Source organism: Ictalurus punctatus, chromosome 24, assembly GCF_001660625.3.
Source record: "Ictalurus punctatus breed USDA103 chromosome 24, Coco_2.0, whole genome shotgun sequence".
Classification (NCBI taxonomy): Eukaryota; Metazoa; Chordata; class Actinopteri; order Siluriformes; family Ictaluridae; genus Ictalurus; species Ictalurus punctatus.
Window position 1 is genome coordinate 9,936,052 of NC_030439.2, and position 20,855 is coordinate 9,956,906.

General features: G+C 38.5%; 1 protein-coding gene across 2 annotated transcripts; it reads right to left on the reverse strand.

Moving 5' to 3' along the window:
* Nucleotides 1–736: 736 nt before the first annotated feature.
* On the reverse strand, nt 737–19,711 carry fbxl2 (F-box and leucine-rich repeat protein 2). Of its 2 annotated transcripts, XM_017454688.3 has the most exons (15): nt 19,145–19,711; nt 16,520–16,581; nt 16,362–16,416; nt 16,189–16,263; nt 15,679–15,773; nt 14,965–15,129; nt 11,261–11,386; nt 9,956–10,082; nt 5,980–6,054; nt 5,272–5,402; nt 5,125–5,185; nt 4,938–4,982; nt 3,260–3,316; nt 2,925–3,137; nt 737–2,444 (listed from the first exon to the last, which is right to left on the reverse strand). In XM_017454688.3, exons 1-15 carry the CDS (start codon nt 19,172–19,174, stop codon nt 2,337–2,339), a joined length of 1,425 nt encoding a protein of 474 aa, XP_017310177.1. In that variant the 5' UTR covers nt 19,175–19,711; the 3' UTR covers nt 737–2,336. The 2 variants fall into 2 exon arrangements, with proteins under 2 accessions (XP_017310177.1, XP_017310178.1); XM_017454689.3 differs by lacking the exon at nt 11,261–11,386 and having other exon boundaries at nt 19,145–19,690.
* Nucleotides 19,712–20,855: the final 1,144 nt, after the last annotated feature.

Genomic DNA, 20,855 nt, shown 5'->3' on the forward strand with positions numbered 1-20,855 from the left:
AAGGACTTTATCAGGGGGAACAAGTGGAAGGTTCAAGTCAATCATCCGACCTTAACCCAACTGAGCATGCATTTCAATGCCAGTGATAGCTCAGTGTATCAGACATTGAACTTTTGCATGGAAGGTCATGGGTTCAAATCTCAGCACCACAAGCTGCCACTGCTGGGCACATAAGCAAGACCCCTTAACACTCAACTGATCGGTTGTATAAAAAAAAGAAGAAGAAAAAAGAAATGAGATAAGGGTTTCTGCCAAATGCCATAAATATAAATTTCACATCCTGAAGAGAAGACTGAAACAAACAACTGAAAGAAGCTGCAGTACAAGGCTGGAAAAGCATCACAAAAGAAAAATGAAACAGTTTGGTGATTGATGCAGTTAATGCAAGCAAGGGATATGCAAATAAATATTAAGTGTTTATTTACTTTAACACTATCTGTTCACATAAGAATTGGGTTGTCTGACACCAAAGGTGCCATGTTTTAAGTTGTTTAACGCATCTTGATGTAACTATCAGGAAATGAAAGCTGAATTTCTGATCTATTGTCTCATTCATCTTTTGATCTCAAACCCAAATGTCTTCAGTGTATAGGAAAAACAAAAGATTTGGACTTGCTGTTCCAATCATTTTGGAGGGGATTGTATAGTATAAATGTGTAACAGTAATAGATTAGAGCTCTGTATTTAAAAAATAAAAAGGGTCCAATAGATGATATGAACCACACTGAATGTGACACACTGCTCAGATCTTTTATTTAAAGAAATGTCACAGTAACACCAGAACACAAGGACAGGTAGCTTTTTTTTCCCAAACAGTTATCAGAAATTCGAATAAGAGACGGGGGAAGGGGGTTGTCCTTTACATTGCTGCAGAATTACACTTCTTCATTCAGTAACAACTACAATAACCCAACAAACATGGATGCAGTGCTTGCTTGCTGTGCGGTCCATCACCTATATATGTCGCTCCCGTTCTCTTCAATGCTGACAATCAAAGAAGCAGGAAAGGAAAAGATCTGACGAATCACATTACAGCCCTGAGTCTTTTATCTCTGAGGCTGGATTTCCCCATGCCCATTCCAGCGTTGCAAAATCAAAGGCACTCGCACCCAAAAGCCATCATCATTGATTAGGCAATTAATTCAACAGTCATCTGAATTAGTAACATAAGGCCCAAGGTGCATTCAGTTTTTCAGTGCTCAGAACTACATAAGTGTAGATTATGCAGATTATACATGTGCACTTGGGAAATTAAATTGGAAAATTTATTTTACAAAAAAAAAATTTAATGGAAAATTACTTTTAATGGAAAATTACATTCTGGGTCCTGGCCTGTTAAATAATAGCGCAACAACAATAGGCAGCAATCAAGATTGTATATGGGAATTGTAAAAAGAACACCATTTCACATGTTGAACAGAAAATCCGGGTCTTTGAAATATTGCACTTTGAACTTAAAATTCATCTTCATCTACTCCATTAGACCTCTTCAGTAAATATGATTCTTTTTTTAAAAAATATGGAGTCACTCCTAATATTCCTTCATTCCATTGATAGAGCCTAAAAATCTGAATAAGCCCCCATTCTGTCCACATATATACTCCATCACTTATGTATTTTTCCAACGCAGTCTTACTGTATATAGCAAGATTCATGAAAATGTTTTAGCAGTTTCTGTAATGAATGCTGAGCACTGATAGAAACCACTTTACTCCAGGTTGAACACAGGTTGCTTGGTTGTAGTGTTATGTTTTGTTTGATATATTTTAACATTCTCTGAATCAGTTACTGTAAGAGTCTCCAACAAGTCCCACTGCAAATACAGAATTCTCATGTCCTGCTCCTCGCTCATCATTCCTGTTGATATTAATGGTTCCGTTCAAGAGGAAATAATGCATTCAAATAGGTAACAGTGGATCAAGAAGTAAACATTGTCTGGTTCTCATCTAGCCCTCAGAGACCTTCCCACGCAGACAAGGTTCTGTAGTCAGTAGTTCGATGTCATACAGCTTTAAGTACTTTCACAAATGTGTTTTCTACAAATCCAAATGTGAAATATTTTACAAGGTGGCTTTTCCCACTTTCTTCTCATGGATTCCATTTGAAATGTCACATTTTACATAGTAATTATTCTTTGTATTTTGAATTATAATTTTTTCAATAACTTGTATAGCTCCATCCTGCTGCCAGATAAACCCTCATTGATCCAACCGTGCCTTTCCCAGCCACACCTCTGTGTAGAGTTTAGCAGGAGTGGCCAGCAGGAGCAAGGTGGGGTTTATAGTTTGACTGACAGACTGACTCTTCATGGCATGCTTCAGAGACCCCATCCACTGTCAGAGTATGACGCAGCAGCGGCACAAACGTTGACCCCCTCCATGAACTGACGGAGGTGGTGTGACTGGTGCAAAGTAGGCATGGACCTTAATCTCAGGAAGGTGAGCCTAGAGGAGAAGTAACAGCATTAAAAAGCACTAGTGGTTAGCGGTATGCTAGTATACACTATATGGCTAATAGTGTATTGACACTTGACCATTACACCCATATGTGGGTCTTCCCCAAACTGTTGCCACAAAGTTGAAAGGACTAGATACTAAATTGTTTCATAAATTAAAACAAAATCTAAGATAAAACAAAGGCAACCTGAGTAAACACAAAATACAGTTTTTAAATGATAGTTATTTATTGAAGCAAAAATATGGGCCTGTGCGAAAATGTATTTGTCTCCATAGTTACTAATTACAATAAAAATATACAATAAAAATATAAATAAATAAAAACTGTATTGTGTGTTGACTCAAGTTGCCTTTGTTTTATGTTGTATTTCATTTGAAGATCTAAAGCTATTTGCATGAGATATGTAAGACAAAAATAGAAGAAATCAACACTGTATAATGTGAGTGCTGCATCAGTTGATGACTCACTCGGATACGTTTGATTCCTGCGCGAGTGACTTGCTGACAGTCGTAGAGCTCGATGCGCTCGAGCCTTTGGCAACTCTTCAGGTGCTCCAGAGTGATATCTGTGATCAGGGGGCAGTTATCCAGCTCGACCACTTGTAGCCGCTCCTGACCACACACACTGCTGCTCAGGTGTCTAATCCCATCGTCAGTTATCAGCTCACAATGCGAGAGACTCTGCAACATGCAGGATTATAAAACACACAAAGGAACAGTTCATTATTCCTTGTAACCTTTCAAACACTTCTTCATATACTTCTATCACACATGAACACACATTCAAAACAGAAAGCACTCACCAGGGCCTGGAGCCGAGGGCAATGGATTGAAAGCTGAACCAGTGTGTTGTCAGTGACCTGCAAAGTCACATACAAAAATACAAAATTATAAAAAGGTCACCATCTGCAAGCTGAAGAAGTTAATACATAGGCAAATATTTTAAAATAATGTTTAAAATGTTTATATCAACTAATATTTAGATCAACCATCAGAATGGGGATAAATGTGATCTCAGTGATTCTGACCATGACATGAATGTTGGTGCCAGACAGGCTGGTTTGAGTATTTCTATAACTGCTGATCTGGGATTTTCATACAATAAAGAAAAAACATCCAGTGAGAGGTAGTTCTATGGACGGAAACGTTTTGTTGATGAGAGAGGTCAACAGAGAATGGCCAGACTGGTTCAAACTCACAGAAAGGCTACAGTAACTCAGATAAACACTCTGTACATCTGTGGTGAGCAGAAAAGCCTCTCAGAATGCACAATAAGTCAAAGCTTGAGGTGGATGGGCTACAACAGCAGAAGACCACATTGGGTTCCACTTCTGTCAGACAAGAACAGAAATCTGAGGCTGCAGTGAGCACAGGCTCACCAAAACTGGACAGCTGAAGACTGGAAAAACGTAGCCTGGTCTGATGAATCTCGATTTCTGCTGAGGCACACAGATGGTAGGGTCAGAATTTGGCAGCAACAGCATGAATCCATGGACCCAACCTTTCTTGTGTCAACAGTCCAGGCTGGTGGAGGTGTTGTAATGGTGTGGGGAATGTTGGCACGTAAATGTTCCTAGAGAACCTAGTCCTGGAGGGCGCCAGTGTTAAGAAAAGTGATCTCAAGTTTGTCAATCAAATTTGTTTCCTTTGACATAACGCCTTGAGACAATAAGAACAAAGCCATTTCATTTTGTCAAAAAGTCCTGAGATCTTTCATTTGATAGTTTCTATGTCATTAATGTCAAACAAATGTGGACGATAATAAATGTTATATAATATTTTGATAAACTAATAAATAGTATACATTAATATGTAATTAAATATGAACTCTTTTTACCAGAGACCAAAACATGGAATTTGCGTCTGTTTTGGGGAGCCCATGTTCAGCATTGAATTTATTTGTGATATCACACCATGGTAGTGGTTAATGGCCCATATAAATGTAGAAATGTAGGTAGAGTTTTGTAGGCTTTAGGAATTTTTTATAAGTATCTTTTTACCTAGCCTACTAGGTTTAAAATGTTATAATTTTATTGTTTCAGTTGTATACAGTGTTTTATCCATCAAAAAAGCTTTGGTTGTGTTGTCCATTTCATCTCTGTTCAAATGTTATTGTGGAGCGGTGTGAATCGCGTGCCAATCACGTGCCAATCACAGCCCTCCCCTTTCCCATTGCCCTGCTCACCAGTAGATAGACATGATACTCTGCACACAGAAAACCAACAGTGTCCTGACTAATCTTATAACAGACTTGCAGCGATAAAATATACTGCTTTTCAATAAGTATAAACAATGTCCAATAAGATAATTTCTATTCCGCCAGAGGAAAGGAACGCCAATGTACTGTGAGAATAATAAATAAAAAAGTAGGTGTACCAAAACATTTGAATGTTACCGGACAACGTCTTGCACTGTCACACATGAGGAAGCCAACATGAACAGTGTAAAATCAATGATCTGCTACTGCTTATTATAACTCACCAAAATACATTCCTCTAAATCCATTTTCTCCAAATCATGACAATTCTGAAAAGAGAATAAAAAAAAAACAATACATGGAGTGGAGTCCATATTAAAACAAAGTTTAACGTTTCATCCAGCTTTTAAGGTGCTTTCTATGGGGTAAATGTCATTGTATGAGTGCGTGTTTGTGCTTAAATCCACTCACCCTTGCCAGAACAGTAAAACCAGCATCAGTCACATGAGAGCAGCGGGCAGCCTCCAGGATCCTAACCAATTGCAAAAACAACAACAACAAAAAAAAACATTGAGCAAATGGTGGGTGAGAATATCATGCGTGTGTGTAAAGCCTTACTTTAGCTGTTGGCAGTTGAGGCCAAGTGCAGTGAGAGAGGCATCCGTGATGTTGCTGCAGCCAGATATACACACCATCTGCAACTTATGACAGCCGCGGCACAAATTCACTAAACCCTCGTCTGTTATCTGCTATAAAACAGAGACAGACACATTTTAATAGGCTAATTTTTGCATTAGCCTGTGACTTTTGACTGTTCAGTACATTAATTTTAAAAAACGATGCGCTGCAATAAATGATGCACTCATAAGTAAAAACGCATAACTAATTTGAATCCTACATTCTAAGCACAGCTGAGAATTTAGTCTGCTTCCCTCATGTTGGTGTAGTGAGTATGATTATTGTTATAACACAATTATAACACTATGATTTTCACTAAAGCTCAGTGCACAGATAGTCAAAGTGTGTGAGTTCTATGGAGTTTATGCTTCATGTAAAAATTAAATTAGAACATTTTATGCATAAAGAAAGAGGCAGGGTGGAGAAGATTATGTTTTACTCCTGAGTCTGCAGATCTGAGAGGGCTGGTTAGTTAAAATTGTAGAATATCTGGTTCACGACACATGCAACTCAGAAATGCCTCAGAAATATTTTGGTTGTGAGCTAAGCCTCATTGTCAGTCATAATGTAAATTACAACTATATATTTTGAAAACTGAAAATATTCAATTCCCCCACCACCACCCAATAGGACAATTAACAGTCTTACTGTGCAGGATTGCATGTTAATTGTCATGAGCTCAGGACAGTGCTTCTGAAGGTGCTTGAGTGCAGGATCATCCAACTGAAAAACACACACATCTGCTCAGACACAAACACAACATTCTTTGTTACAAGACACTACAAACCAAATGTGTTAAACTGAGCAAATGGATTAAAAATATTTCACACTGAAGCCAATTTATTAACAACAAAGAAAACAACAAACCTACAACCCCAATTCCAAAAAAGTTGGAACGCTGTGTAAAATGTCAAAAACAGAATGCAATAAACCTCATCTCATAAATGCATGTTATTCACAATAGAACATAGAAAACATATCAAATGTTTACACTGAGGAAATATACCATTTTAACAATATTTTTTTTATTTATTTGATAGCCACGATACATCTAAGAAAAGTTGGGATGGGGCAACAAAAGGTTGGATAAGTATGTGTTAATAAAAAGAAACAGCTGTAAGTTAACTGGCAACAGGTCAGTAACATGATTGGATATAAAAAGAGTATCTTAAAGAGGTAGTGTAAAGTAAATACGGGCAGAGGTTCACAATTTGTGGAACAATTTCAGAATAATGGTCCTCAACGTAAAATTGCGAAGACTGAGTATATCTAATCATCTACAGTACATATCATCATCAAGAGATTCTATGAATCTGGAGAAATCTCTGTGCCTAAGGGACAAAGGTGAAAATCAATATTGCTTGCCCGTGATCTTCGGGCCCTCAGGAGGCACTGAATTAAAAACAGGTATGATTCTGTAATGTAAATCACTGCATGGGCTCAGAAACACCTCCAGAATTCATGGTCTGTGTTCACAGTTCGCCGTGCCATCCACAAATGCTGGTTAAAAGGTATATCATGCAAAGAAGAAGACATATGTGAACATGACCCAGAAATGCTGCCATCTTTTCTGGGCCAAAGCTCATTTAAAATGGACTGAGGCAAAGAGGACTAAAGAGGAGAGGGACCATCCAGCTTTTTTTTTTTTTTTTTTTTACCAGCCCTCAGTTCAAAAGACTGCATCTGTGATGGTATGGGGATGCATTAGTGCCTATGGAATGGGCAGCTTGCACATCTGGAAAGGCACCATCAATGCTGGAAGGTACATCCAGGTTTTAGAGCAACATATGCTTCCATCCAGATGACGTCTTTTTCAGGGAAGGCCTTGCATATTTCAGCAAGACAATGTTAAACCACATACTGCATCTATTACAACAGCATGGCTTTTAGTAGAAGAGTTGCTGAACTGGCCTGTCTGCAGTCCAGACCTTTCACCAACTGAAAACATTTGGCGCATCATGAAACCAATAATACGACAAAGAAGACCCAGGACTGTTGAGCAGCTAGAATCCCGTATCAGACAAGAATGGGACAACCTTCCTCTCCCAAAACTCCAGCAACTGGTCTTCTCAGTTCCTAGATGTATATGGACTGTTGTTAAAAGAAGAGGGGATGCTACACAGTGGTAAACATGGCCCTGTCCCAACTTTTTTGAGACATGTTGCTACCAACGAATTCAAAATTACCTTATTTTTTACTTAAAATGGTACATTTCCTCAATTTAAAATTTGATATGTTTTCTATGTTCTATCATCAATAAAATATGAGTTTATGAATAAAATATGGGGTTTTAAAAAAAAACTTTTTTGGAATTCGGGTTGTAGTTTAATTCTATTAGAGTGCAGTGAATTTGTAGTAATGCACTATATGGGGACGGGGACAGGGACGGGTGCAGTGGTGTCTTTGCGGTTAAGGCTCTGGGTTACTGATTGGAAGTTCCAGCCCCAGCTCTGCCAAGCTGCTGCCCTTGAGCAAGGCCCTTAACCCTCACTGCTCCAGGGGCGCGCTTTCATGTCTGACCCTGCGCTCTGACCTCAGCTACCTGACATGCTGGGGTATGCGAATAAAAGAATTTCACTGTGCACATGTGATTAATATAGACTCATTATCATTATATTCATGGTTTATTTATTCCATTGACACATTTTTTATTTGCAAACTGCATACTCCTTATTTAATACCTGACACAGTTAATCAAGCTTTCAGGAGCAGCTGAATGTACAGTCAAGTGTATATCATTAGATTTAAATTAAAGTAGTATTATACAGTAAAGGAATATAAATTAAAAAATTAATTAAGTATTCGTTTATTTACAGACTATTGCTGCATATATTTGACTCAGTCCTTTTTATTATAAGTTTATAAGTAAATTACTTCCTGTGATCTCTTCAAAAATACAACTGTCGTTCTTTTGTTTTAGAAGGTTACTGTTGCTTCCAATATTTTTGGCCTGTAGGGTACATTGGAGAAGCTGAGTTAGGCTTTGTTTGTACTAAGGGTGGCAGACAAGTCGAATAGTCAAGGTAGAAAAGTCAGTGCAACCAAACAGTCCATCCACACCACATCTTCCAGTGCTTAGAAGGTACCTGCCTACCTAATACTGCCTTTGGCAGGGAGAACCTGTCACGTCGCGAGACGTAAGGGAGTAGAATACGGAAGCAGGTGCTGGTAAAGACGTTTTTATTTAAAGGAGACAAGCAGATAAATCCAAAGTGTGAAACAGGTGCGCAGTCAAAAACAGGCAGTGGGTCGGGCGATCGGCAAACAGGCATAAACGGGGCAAAGCAGGAATCGAAGTCGCGGTCACAGAAAACAGGGTCAAAACACAAAACAAGAAACATGAACTATGACTATGAACTGGGAGCGGAAAAACCAGCATGGACTAAATTAACTAATCTAAAGTTTAATCTAACTAAATCTATCAAGGAACATAACATTAACTATCTAGCTATTTTAACTATACTATATCTAATACTACGGTGTAATGGGAAGTGAGCAATATATATCCCGAACATAATCAGCGTTACGTGCTGGCAGCTGAAAAAAATGAAGCCACACTCTCGAACAACAACCAATGACAAAACAGGGAGGAGACAGAACAGAAACAAAACAAACGCACGTGTCCACAGTAAACAATGTCACGGTTATCAACATCCAAAGAGCATGCGCACGCTGAGCACTCGTGCACGTAGCCCTCATTCCCTCTGAGTGCGCTGCCAGAAGGGGAGATCATGACAGAACCAATCTGTCTGAATTTTGGGAAAAGTTTAAGTCCCCCACATTTACATTACAGGGACTTCTCGTTAGAATAATGATAATAGGTTATTCTATTGTTGTGGAAAATGTAATTATTTAGTCCGTACAGGATTTCGGGGAGGTTTTTTTTTGTGATTGTTGCGGCCCAAAATACTTGATTTTGCTGCAGCTTTTTTAAAAATTTGAGATGCAATTTGCAGAGCTTTTTGTGGGTTTTTTTTTTTTTGCAGAAAACTACTTCAATTGGTGTAATTGCAATTGCACAAAATTGTTCTGCACTATCTTTCGCAGTGGTGTTTGCTGGTAAATGAGACTTTTTAGCTTTACTCATGTTCGACGCATGTGAATCGAAGAGGGCTTTGACTGAATACACGTTGTGATGATACACATGACACGCCTTGGCCCAAATGTTTCTCATGACATTGTTGGTAAATGTTATCCTGACGGTTCAGGAGGTATGACAGAAGGCTATTTATTAGGGCTATGCCACATTTTATCATCCATGACATACCAGTACAATTCCTTCCCATGATAAGAATTTGTCATCCCATGATATTGACGATATAGCTGACGATATATTCCACAACGTGGGCATGTCAAACATAGAATGAGAACATGCATGGCGGAAGGTAAGGAGTTCCAACCCTAGACGAGGAAGAATTAATCCCCCCAAAATGAGGGTATTTACTGCAAATATTACACCACAAGTCACTATGTGTGCTTGTTGAAATATCTCAGCATATGTGCAAGTTATTAAGTTATATTAAGGTGTTATATACTGCCACTGATTTTTACGTGGGGTTCATATGACCACAAGTGCATATGTAACTACCATAACACAGTGTGCTCTGTGTGTGTTTGAGTGTACCTGTGTGCAGCCTCTGAGGAACACTGCTTTGAGGCTGGTACAGCCACGGCTGAGAGCCTCGATGCCATCACGTGTGATCTGATCACACCAGGAAAGGTTCAGATTCTCTAACATGCGACAGCCCTCACTGAAATGCACAAATCAATGATTTGAGATGAAACCACACACACACACACACACACACACACACACACACACACACACACACGTTTTACTATGTTTGTGGGGTTTTCTGTGTTACTGTAGCAAAATAAAGCCCACATTAACACAGCCACTGATTGACACTTGTAGAATGCAGCAGTAATACTAGCCATAGGTTTATTATTTTTTTTTTATTTAGGACTTAAAATTTCTTAAAATGGACTTCAAACAATTACAGACAATTTCTTAATTATTCATTCAGCTTTTCTTGTATGTCTAAATTCAACTTTTACCAAAATCCAAAACAGGAGCTTGATTAAACATTATTTTGAGGTGCTAATTTTTTTTTGTTATTCTTGCAAACACATGGTTTAAGTAGTTCACCAAAGATCTCACAGAGAAATCTGTGAAAAGGAACACCTTCTAATTTAACCCTGAGCTGTAAAATACATCAAATCTGTAATCTAAGGCAATTTTAGAAACTGTGACCAAAAAAAACCAAAACAAAACAAAAAAAAAACAGAGGAAATATAATTGGTAAAACATTACAGTTTCAATCACTGCAATGGTTAAGGTTTTTTGACAGCACTATATGTAGGCTTCTCAGTAGCAATTTTCTATGAGGCCCCTTCTCAGAAATGGTAAGTGATGAGGTTTAACTACAGCATAAGAAAAGCCTTGTTTCACATAGGTAAAGGGTGCAGATCTGTGGCATTCATGGACATAGAGAATTATGGTAAACTGGTATGTTAGGACACGGTTACCCACTCTATCACACAAACACTCAGTAGTTTGGCACTTTATGTCCCAGGCTGCCATTATGCCCGTAATACCTTCTGGCTCGCCCGTTTAGTTATGCTGTTGGATCTAGACCTGCTAGAATCCCCACTTGCACTCTGATCATAATGTAAACCCTTTGAAGCCACTGTCAAATAAGATCATACTCAATAATCTGTCTTCTCTTTCGATCTGTACATGTACTCCTGCCGCCTGATGAGACACACCTTGTTGTACTTTGGGTTCGTGTGGTGAGAATAATAAACACACAAGAGAGCTCTGTCAAACCACTACGTAATGGAACTTTACTTCTTGTAAGCACACATTCACATACATGTTCAGCAGGTCAAGAACACATCCACTAGTACACCCACATATACTACACACCTCTCCTGCTGTGACTCCTTTTGCCCTCCGGACCTGCCTGATTCATCCTGATGTTCTACTGCTGTTTGGAGCTTCTGCACTTGTGACTCACTTTCTGCTATTGTGCTATGGTCCCACATGGATAACCTATTTGAAGAAGATTTGAACTTCCCAAAACAATTTATGCACAATTCTCATCCTCTCAACACATTTAGATCCGTTTGGCGTTATAGTAAAAATCATATATAATATAATCCAGAATCATTATAGACGAGTAATTATTTATTATCCCACTATCTGGTGTCACCCAGAACAGGATGGACTCTTTTTTGAGTTTAAGGTTTCATCCTTAAGTCATCTCAGGGAGTTTTTTCCTTGCTATCACTGTCTCTGGTTTGTTCACTAGGAATGTAGATAAATTATATATATATATATATATATATATATATATATATATATATATATATATATATATATATATATATATATATATATATATATATATTAGAGAGAGAGAGAGAGAGTTCTGTAAAGTTGCGCTGTGACAATTTCTATTGTTAAGAGCAAATAATATACAAATCAAGTTTCACTGAAAACTCAACCTAGCTCTACATCTAAAAGCTAACCATTATCCATTGTCTTTTCATAGAAATGTGTAGAGACAGACTTTTTTTTTTTTTTTTTTTTAGGAGTCACTCATCTTCACACATTCGGTAAAATACAGATGTTAGAAAAACCACATTTTTAAATGTGAGCAACTTTAAACCTTATAATGTTTTGCTGAAATGTAGCTGATGTACTTTTAGCTTTCCTTTGCTTTCTGCCATGTTCAAATCAAAACTTTCAGATTATAGGCTGCATTTCATCGCTGTATTTGAAGGCTCCTGCAGAATGGAACAGCCTTTGGTGTGACAGAGACAAATATGCAGCCTACTGTTTTCATCATCTTTTTCTACTTCTTACTATTTACTCATGGAGCTTGCTCTGGTCTTACAACCTTACATCATTCTAATACTTTATCATCTTAAGTAAAGTTAAAAATGCCTTGAGGAATTGAGTCAACATAGCTGTAGACTTTGTCCATCAGAACCTGACCAGAAGGCATTTTGTGATCTGGCACAAAATAGTAAAAACAAAAAAACAACAACAAAAAAAACCACAAAGCTGTTTAAGAAGTCCCATTAAATACTTAACTTCAAATTAGGTTTCATTAAACCAATCATCCTATATACAAGTTGATTAAAGCAAACTTTAACTAGTTGCATTCACTTCAGTGTACTTCCACTATAAACTTCACATCCTGTTATATCCTTCTCCTTTGACAGTGCCAGTGGATCAAGTGCACCATCAAGATACAAGCAAGGGGGGTGTTTGAGAGCATGTTGCAAAGGGATGTGTCTTCTTCCTAATTTTTAATATTTGAATATAAGTAAGAGTTGATGAACAATTATTTGGTTAACCATTAGGAGAAGGATGATTGTCTTTAAACTTTAAAGTTTCCTCCTCTCAAGGACTCGATTTGTAAAAGCTTTTAAAATAAGTTGAGCTACACTTTAAAAAAAAAAAAGAGAGAAAAAAAAAAAAAAAAAAAAAAAAAAAAAAGCTCTGGTGTACACCACATTACCGCTGCTTGCTGCATCAAAATATTGCCAGACATGCCTCTTTTATGGAGTGATTGACTCCCAAAAGAAAGAACCGATTCTGAACAGCTAAAACGAGTCGTCAGCAATTCCAGACTTACTTCCTGTACTAACCTATGTAATTTGGTAACAAAAAACCCGCCTCTGGTCTTCATTGGCTGCTCGTGAACAACGTGTACTTTTCTGTTGTTTTCATTGTTTTCTGCGCTGCAAAAGCAAAAACACTTTGCATGGACTCCCATAGGATGAGGATGTAAAGAGTCAGTGGTTAGAATTAATTTTAAAACGATACCACAGTAGTTCAACGCCGACCTTCGCCAGTGTACAGCTGTTAGCCTGTTACCTTTTAGCCTCTTATAACCGTCTAACTCATGTTATTGTCAAACTGCATATAAACTTACAAAACTGCCCCAGGTATAAACAAAGTTAGACATTGTGAAAGTTAATAATTGTGCTATAGCCTCAGTTTTGATTAAACTTTAACCTTAGAATCCTAAGAGTCCCACCTAAGGCTAAATCCAGTTTGCCAGATTCATATTATAACTCTGTGAAGGTTAGGATCTCGGGTAATGGAGATCTGGACTCAGTATTCATTAAGAAAGTCATCAAAATACATTTAAGCCATTAATTTAATCATTCTCAAAAGACAATTAAATATTGAGATCCCCCTAATTCCCATATCTGACTTCAAAGGCTGAAAAACTCATAGGTCTTAATGAATGATTCATGGAGTTAAGAGTTAATTAAATAAAGTAGCAGTGCAGTGTACCATGAGATTAAAACGTTGGCTGAGATTATAACATAATGTACCGTGGAAGTTCTTTGATAGAAGTAGTTTGTAGCAAGAGGTTTTGGTGTTTCATTTAACAAACACTGATTTGCATTTACCCCAAAGCACAAACAAACAAAGCAAACTACAGAATAACCCAAAATTAGTATGACTAACACATTCAGTGCTAACTGAAGATGAGGGAGATGAGATTTTTGGATGAAAATCTCAGAAAATTACAGGTGTACATTTAAACAGAATATCAAATAGGCTAAAATTACCCAAGATAAATTTTTTATACTTTATTTCCTTTTAGTACAAAAAATTACATCTTAGCAAGTGAAATTATCTTGAATATAGTACAATTTATCTAGTATTTCCTATTATAAACAAAATATATGATTATTCAACTTATTTCTAGACATTTTTTTAAACTAAACTCAAGATTTACATTTTCTTATTCTATTGGAAATAATTTGCTTCTTTCTAAAAATCTATGCTCAAAATTAGCAAAATTATCTGCCAACAGAAGAAGACTATAGACACTGTGTCAAGGTTGAAATTAGAAATGTCTAGAATTAAACTTAATTCTATTTAGTTTATTGTAATCATTAATAGAAAATGCTAGACAAATTTGACTATATTCAAGTATTTGTAGGTTTTAAACAACGTTTAGACTGAAGAAGCTTCGAATGCAGCTTTGGAAATGTGTTGGGAACTTGAATGGGAGAGATGGGAAAAGAACGCTACCAGCTAGAAATAAGTCACCATGGCAACCCTACTGTAAACAGAGTTACACACTGGGTGGGTGCAGGGCTGTAATAGATTATGATTTTACACAAGGATAACTATCTTCAGATATCTCTCAGCCCAAAGTGCCATAAAAATGGAAACTTACACCTTAACTAAACACTTTTGAGTAGGCTTCTGAAATAATGCTGCTGAATATCAGAACTCGTTCAGAAACATACATTTATTACATTATTATATATTATGGTAGCTCTTTCCTTAAGCAATTTACTATAAAATATTACAAATACTAACTACAAACACATTTTCATTTTTATATTATAATAAGGTGATATGACACATGGGTCTAATCTCAGGTTCTTGCTATTTCAGTTTTGCCATACACAAATATACCAAAATCCCTTCATATAACGGAACAAGCAATCCCATCCTTTACAGACAATGGCTAAATTACAAGCCCAAATAAGTACTAATTCAACACTAAAATGTATCTATAAATCAGGTTTTAGCTGTTTTTCAGCCCATTGTTCTATCCCCTGGTAGACATTTAAAAACCTGTCACTGACCTTAATGCCTTGAGTGCATGGTTGGTGATGGACACACAGGACGTGAGGTCGAGGTGGCGGAGTTTGGAGCAGAACTTGCTGAGGCTGATGCAGGTGGCATCGGTGATCTTAGTGCAGCCATTCAGATTCAGTTGCTCTATGTTACGACAATTCTGCGCAAAAGTCCTGCCAAAGATAACCATAAGACCTTCAACTTTAGAACACTGAAATCTATTGATCACAAAAGATGTTGACTACAACCCAGAAAATTACAACTGCTCACATGAATATTGTAATATGTCAGTTAATATTGTTTCAAAACACCTAGGAAATGGTCAATCAATAAAGATTCAGATTTCGAAAAAGAGGGCACTTTTGGCCTATTTTTGAGTGATTACTCTTAGCAGTGTACTTCAGTGTTAAAATGCAGATCACCATTTGTTTTGTTATGTGATACTGCTGATGTTAATTTGATGCTGTGGGCAATAAAATAGAAATCAATCAATAAATAAATAAATAAAACACAGCTCTCCTATCTAATAAACATAAAGGCTGGCAGGTCTGCAAACCAAATTTTATAGAGTCTTCTTGACTTATAAACTGTCATGTCAAATAAAGCAGATACAGAAGTGCAATCGCAACAAACGCAACTGGACATGCTGATCAATATCACAATTCACAGTTTAATGATTTAGGTGCTAAGTAAAGTAAATTGTGATTGTGAGTGAAGCTCACTTCATAGAGGCATCGCCTACACTGAGACAACCTCTCAAACTCAGCTGTCTCAGAAAGCCGCCACATCTCTTTGAAATGTTCTCCACTACACGGCCCTAAAAAAAGAGAGACAGAAACAAAGTCAAGGAAAAAGGCAGAACAAAGAGTGAGAGATCAGGGATGACATCTATGGATGATGGTCTATGGATTCAGCAACAAAGCCTCCTGACCCAGCACTAATCCTACACACACACACCTCCAAAATAAATCAATGCCTGCACACACAGACAACACATACATTTTCCTATGCATACACACATATAGTTACACTATGCGTCACACACATCCATCCATCTCCTATACCGCTTATCCTACAGGGTCACGGGGAACCTGGAGTCTATCCCAGGGAGCATCAGGCATCAGGGTGCCAATCCATTGCAGGGCACAATCATATTCACACACCCATTCATACACTACAGACACTTTGGACATGCCAATCACCCCAATGGTAATTTGTGGCTCCTTTTTCACCTCAATATCTGTTTGGAAGTTGAAGAGATCAATCTTCTGCCAGTTGCTTCCATCCAGTGCTAAAACATTCCATGCCTGTACATTTTCAGAAAACAAAAACAGAACCGATTTTCTCAATGATTCAAGGACATGCCATTGTAACCTAAGGAGACACACCTTAATGTGGGACATACCTTGGATACCTGGGCACACCTACACAGCGTAACCACATCTAGGTAGGAGAAAATCCTGAGAAAAGAAAGTCAATGATAATATGCATTAGAAAAGATCATCTTAAAATGCAATGTCTAGTCCAGGTCAGACTGTGACAGGGGTGTAGGTTTAAACTTACCTGAGCAGGAGTTCTTTGGGAAGCTTTTTGTTGATCGGAGCTTCATCGCTGTTTGAGAACACCTGTGGGAAAGTATAAGTAGGGAAACCTACTATTAATCATAAATGCAAATTTCAAACACTGGCTCACAAGTTTGTCTGACCAGCCCTTAGCCAAGCTCAGCAAAGCTCTCTTAGATGAGCACACACCTACACATGGGCTGCAGTTGGACTATATTTAGTTAATATACATATGCAGACACAGGAAAACAAAGTGTCTACATCAATATCTAAAATAATGGTACCACTAATTTGGTAAAATCTGGCTACTTTGTACTAAATACTATTGTGCAGTGCAAAAGTTTGCAGGCTCCTAAGGAAAAACTAAGATATGATAAAGACATGCATTTTGACCAACTAGATATTTAGTGGGTTAGGTTTCCACACATTACACAGATTCTATAGTTTATTCTATCCCAGGTTACCACAACAAAAATGGTCAAGTAGTGCATGTTCATATAATAATACAACAACTAAATGATATTGTGAGTCTAAAGGAGATAAATATTCTTAACCAACTTGGACGCGCACCTTTTGGGTTTATAACTGTGTCCAACAGTTTGTGCAAATTTAGCGTATTATTCTCATGACAACACTGGCAGATGCCATGCTTTGCCTTCTTCCAATCAGTTCTAGAAGCTAAGATGGTACCGGCAAGGCAAAACAGAAAATTCTGTTTTTATTATATTAGAATGATATTTTTGTAGAAAATTCTAAATTCTAATTCTAAATACATTGCTTTTTACCCAGATTCAGAAAGATGCACATCTTTGCACTTGACATTTCTTAAATCAGGTCTGGAGACACAGAGCATCAAGGCAAAACTATGAGTTCTTTCTTTTGGTTTATTTCAGACTATTTCCCTAGGGAGGCACCAGTCTGGTGCCGAATATTGATATCTGAACTGGTTCTGGCTTGAAACAGTATTAGATCAGATTTTACATGTGTACCAATCCAATCCACTGATGTGAATGTGTGCAATGATGACCGGCACAACACAAATCTTTCACTGATCATGGGACATAGGATTTGTCTTAAATCCTGTCGTCATTGCACATCTAATGTTTTGCTTAGCTTGCAGAGAATCACTGTGAGAATGTCAGCACAGGGTCAGCATCAACTATCTACTGATACTACAGCCCTGGTATCAATATTGTATCGGGTAAATACGTGGAATCACTGCATTCCCATCATTTTTTTGCTGGTTTGGATTGTTGTCTTGGTGTAGGATACACCCCAAATATCATGCACAAACTGGAAATTTTTTTTTCATTATTATTATTATTTTTTTAAGGATCAGATTCAGGGTTTATTGGCCAACTACATTATAGTACACAAGGCATCTGAGCCATGGTTATGCTTATAGACATTATACACCACAGTATGATACAAGAGGAAATGTCACTGTATCTCACTGATATTGCACTGTACGTTCATCCATCCATCATCCATACTGATTATCCGAGACATGGTCGCATGGAAGCCGGTTGCCTATCCCAACGATCTTGGGGATGGGGGACCTTTTGGGTTGGCGCGGGGGTGGGGGTGGACTCTTCACAGGGAACAATTACACACATTCACACAGTGGACATGCCAATCATTCTACAGTGCATGTCTTTGGACTTGGAGAGGAAACCGGAGTACCCAGAGGAAATCCCCAAGGCACAGAGAGAACATGCAAGCTCTGTGCACACAGGGCGGAGGTGGGATTCAAACCCCAACCATGAAGGTGACAGGCAAAACCACTAAGCCGCCGTGCCCACTTTTGCACTGTAAGTAAAAAAAAAGAAAATACTGCACAAGAGGAGAATGTTGCAGACATACATACTGCACAGAAATGTTACTGAATCTTGAACACAAACCACAATGCTCCGAGTGACAGTCATCATGTCTGTGATGCAACAGAGATACAGAAATCATAGAGCATGAAGATTTTTGCAATCAGCTGTACGTAATACCTGCGATGATGTCGAAACTGTAAGATACACAGAACGCAGGTTACATAACTAAAAGAGTACGCTATAGCCCCATACCCGCTATACAGTGCACTAGATGTGATTTGATGTAATAACTTATACACCATCCATACTGTGTTATATCGCACATATGAAGCCATTTCGGTTTCCAAACAAATAGTGCTGCCTACCTCCTAAACCGCACACTACATACTATCAGAGGTGGCATAGTGTTTGGACACACTCATTAGTACAGCACTATGGTGTAGTCTTTGTGCTCTTAAACAAGCACGCGCCGACTATCAGCTTGATCTGGACTGCACCGTGAGCGCGAGACAATCCAGTTAAAAGGATTCAGGCCTGAGAGCTCAGCGATCGGATTACCGACCATAAACAACCGTCTAACCATCATGACACGCAAAAACCCGAGCTCCATTCGGGTCCAAAACACACAGGCTCCCACGCCCGCACGTACGCACGCACACATGCAAATACCCACAAACATACGCCCTCACATGCACGGTCGATCACGCACACAGTCGATCACGCACACGCTACCACCCATCGCCCTTGTCCGTTTCCTCGCGCGCAATAAAATAGCTCTAAAGTGGCCTCACATCAATCTGCGTTACCTCGAATCTGCCCTTGGTGATGCTGTTCATCTCCGCCGCGATGTCAACAATAATACCGAGTCTGGGGCGAGCGCCAATTTGCTTGAATTTTTATTTATTAGTATTTTTTGCTCTCTTTACAGGAGTGTGTGTTCCAGGACGGAGAGCAGCGCGTGCGTGTGTCGGAGACTGCCGGGGCTGGGCGCCGTCCGCGCGTTCCGCCGCCAACCATCCCAGTCAAAATAACAATAATAACATGGACGAAGCAGACCGCTGCTGCTGCGCTGTAACCTCACTTCCGCCTCACGAGTCGCTACCCTGACTACATTTCCGCTCGCACTCGCGCTCAAATACCAAACTCTCTGCAGTGCAGGATTAATGTTAAACTACAGTAAAGAAATCCGAGTAAATCCCAAACGCTTTATGGCTACTTCGCTCCAGTCGATTAACTCCAGCCCATGAGTTTATACACTCCTGTTCTCACAGGGCATTGGAGAATGGCCCCGTGACGTCATTTATGCGGGAAACGCACGCGTGGCTGATTGTTTTGATAATGTTCATAGTGTACTGAGCTATAGCAGTGCACTCATATTTCTGCCCAGATTAACAGAGTTATATAGGGCTACACTAGATAAAAAATTATTAGCCTATAATTTACACGTCAAGCTTGCAAATATAATTCAAATACCTCCATATTTACTGAGCAAGCCTGTTATTTATTTCTACAAATGTTCTTCAAGGGTTCTTTGGTAAAGTCAATGGTTCTACATAGTATTGTTACAATTAAAAAAAAAACAAAAAAAAAAAACAAGCAAGTGCTTAAATAGTTCTTTGCAGTCTAGTTTATACTGTATGTGTCATTCAAATGAGTCAGGTCAGTTGAAATGTTATAGTCTCATACATCCAGAGCAGAAGAAGGTTCGGGTTTTATACAGTTCCAAATGTTTACCCAGGTAGTTAACTTAAAGTACATACTGTACAGCGAATTCCATCCATCTGTCCATTTTCTGTACCGCTTATCCTGCACAGGGTCACGGGGGAGCCTGGAGCCTATCCAGGGCGAACTTAGGACACAAGGCACCCCAGAACGGTGTGCGAACCCATTGCTGGGCACAATCATGCACAGTCACACACAGTGAGCCTACAACGCATGTCTTTGGACTGGGGGAGGAAACCGGAGTAACTGGAAGAAACCCCCAAAGCACAAGGAAACATGCAAGCTCCACACACACAGGGCAGAGGTGGGATTCGAGCCCCCATTACCACTTATGCGTCCGCATTCATAACAAGTGCGAAATGGTCTATTGAATGTGTCTCTTAGTTTGTCTGGCTAATTTGGCTTCTGAATTGTGATTAAATAAACTAAGGGATGTGTTCATTTGACAGGAATCAACAAAAAAATGCACTTTTCCTGTTTCTGTTTGAAAGCTACTAGCCAGCTAACTAAACTGCAAGAATCGGGATATTAAGTACTGGAGGTTTTCTGATTGAGGAGGAAAAGAAGTGCAGGCCTGGTTTTATGAGATATGAGGTCATTTCAACCTAATAGGAAATATGAGCATACTAGCCTTTTGTTTTCAGTGGAGCATAAAATTATTTAAATAAACACACCTATTAAAGACTGTGTTTTAAATAATTAAATGACAAATTCTGAATACCACCACCACTTCAACTTCTGTCTGGCATTCACCAGACTTATCAATGTAATTGTACATTGATAATATATACATTG